Source organism: Pteropus vampyrus, unplaced genomic scaffold, assembly GCF_000151845.1.
Source record: "Pteropus vampyrus isolate Shadow unplaced genomic scaffold, Pvam_2.0 Scaffold108, whole genome shotgun sequence".
NCBI lineage: Eukaryota > Metazoa > Chordata > Mammalia > Chiroptera > Pteropodidae > Pteropus > Pteropus vampyrus.
Window position 1 is genome coordinate 3,423,823 of NW_011888889.1, and position 2,500 is coordinate 3,426,322.

Consider the following 2,500-nt stretch of genomic DNA (forward strand, 5'->3'; position numbering starts at 1 on the left):
ATAGCATTTGCGTGCTGAATTACAATTATTTTTCTATCAGTCTACTTTCTTGTAAATAGCAAATATTTTATTTGCATCAGGTATCGAAACATAACTGAATGAAAAATAAATGAAAGAAAAGTAAATTTTTACTGAGAAAATAGAAAGTATTACATAAGGTCTTCTGAGAGTTCACATTTCTATATTAAAATGTCATAATGTTATTTTTATATAGTTTTGTCTTGTAGCCTACTTAGGATTGTGCTTTTTTCCTTCCTAAATAAGGCACTGAGAAAATAAATAGTACTAATAGGAAGAAAAATCTTATTCTTAGTATATATAAATCTGTAACCTCTGACATCAAGCAACTAACTCCATCTGCTCTTTCTTAGGTTTTTCCCCCGCCCCCCAAAATTTTGTATATAGCAATTGCATCTAATTATCTGGCTTACTAAATCAGGAGGAGAAAACCAAAAGACAGAAATGGTCTCTACAGATAAACAAAAAGTAATTATCTACAATTTATTTATTTATATATTTTGTATAAGAGAATATAATACAGAAATTGCAAAAAAAATACATGGTGAGTTAAAAATTAGTAGACTGCCAAAGAAAAGTAAAATCAGAAGTTATTACATAAGGGCTTCTTTTTAACTTTTTAAATGAGTCTACTGTTTTACAAGAAATTTTCTTTTTTCATAGATGTCTTAAAATAAAAATAACAGAAGAAATAAAGCAGCAAATACTGGTAAAGAGAATAGAGACTTCTAATTCTTTTAGGTATTCCTGTTAAAAATCTATATGGAAGACAATACTGCTTGTGAAATTTCTTTGCATCCTAAATCTCAGCTTGAAGTCAGTGAGCCATGAAATGAAACCTTGGAGAATTCTTGCCGTACAATGGAATGATGGTCTTAACACAGGTTTCATTCCTTTTGCTACAGACTCCCAATGTGTTTAATAAACTAGCTACTTTGAATAAAGTATGTTGCTAAAATCCTACATCACAGATTAAAACAGGATAGAAAAATATATATAAAGAGCTAAAAAGTTACCTGCAAGAAATATTGTTTTTCTACTACAGTAATTTAATGCAAATGTATTTTGCTTAATAAATACATTTATATAGTTATAAGAGTAAATATGGCCTTGACTATACCTTTTTTAATATGGAGATGTTCCTATAAACATTTGCAAATATTTCATTTTCTCACCTAATGCTCTTCCAATATGCAGAAAGTATTAATCTCTTACCATATTAAATTTGAACACAGAAATCTGGTAGTTAACTGATGAAGATCACAAAGTTTGACAATGTTTACTCAATATAGGTATTTCTAATTCCAATCTATAAGACAAACTAGAACAAAAAATATTGATCATAGTGGCTTCTTAATTTTGAAGCCATAAAGCAAATGGGTAATTGAATAAATGCAAGCAAGAAATAGGCTGCAGATATGCACAATTCCATGTATGCACCCAAGTATGTGTGGTTAAGGGTGGAAGGAATAAAAATGTTGAGAACTGATACAGGGGAAGAAGACCGTCAGTGTTGCTCATTGAGTTTCAGACAGTGTTTTGTTCTCCTGCAATATAAAATGAAGTCTTACAACTTTTCAAGCTCCATTTCCAAGGTCAAGCATTCAGAAGACTCAAAAAAACATCAATGTTCCCTCAAACTACAGTTGTTTACTCAACAAGAGCTTTACTTCATTCTATATTCAGTTTGTTTTTAATTAGACACTTGAACCTTACCTCTTCCCTATCCTGGTATCTTTTTCTTGACCCTTCTACCTCCAAACCATAAATTAGACTGTATTATCTGTCTGATTCATAACACAGTCTGGTATGTTTCAAAGAGATTTCTAACTATCCTATATCTTCCTCTTCTGACTGATCAAAATATTTAATCCCTTAAACATAATGTACCAAGATAATGTTTTTCATCTTGCTTTACATACTATAAAATACTTTTTTCTCCCCATTAAAATCTCATGAGAGAAACCATACAAACTCTGCAAAAACTCTAGCCAGAGAAAATCAATGCACAACAGAAGCTATATTTTGAAATTCAATAGCCAGGAAAAGAGAAAATTATAGTCTGTTAATGATTCAGAATAAAAACAAAAATTATATTGTAATAAGTAGCATAGAAATTAGGAAATTAGTCACATAATAAAGTTTAAACTTTAATGTCTCTTACAGTCTTGGTATTTGTTATCAGGAAAAAAAATTTAAGTTGATAGCACACGCTTTAGTTTGTCTATTTCAATCCATCAATATTTTAAAGGATACTCAGTACCAGAATAATGTGTGACTCTGCCACGAATTGAGCCTGGCTGCTTCCATGAATGTAGCTCTATAAAACAAAATAAGACAAAGAAGCAAAAATTACAATCTGGGGAAAAGCAAATTTTTTCAGTTGTTTTTTAAAATTTTGTAGTCTTATTTATGTCATGAAGATAAAAATGGAAAAATCTATTAAGCTATTTATAATTCTTTTACATAAAATAATTATTAA

The 2,500-nt window shown here is 29.6% G+C and overlaps 1 protein-coding gene across 1 annotated transcript in view; it reads right to left on the minus strand.

Annotated features, from left to right (window-relative positions):
- The window catches only part of TUSC3 (tumor suppressor candidate 3), a 167,299-nt gene that overhangs the window by 21,695 nt on the left and 143,104 nt on the right, over nucleotides 1–2,500 (minus strand). The window contains exon 7 of the mRNA XM_023533687.1: nucleotides 2,275–2,338. Coding sequence (XP_023389455.1) covers nucleotides 2,275–2,338 — 64 coding nt within the window. The remainder of the gene's footprint in view (nucleotides 1–2,274; nucleotides 2,339–2,500) is intronic.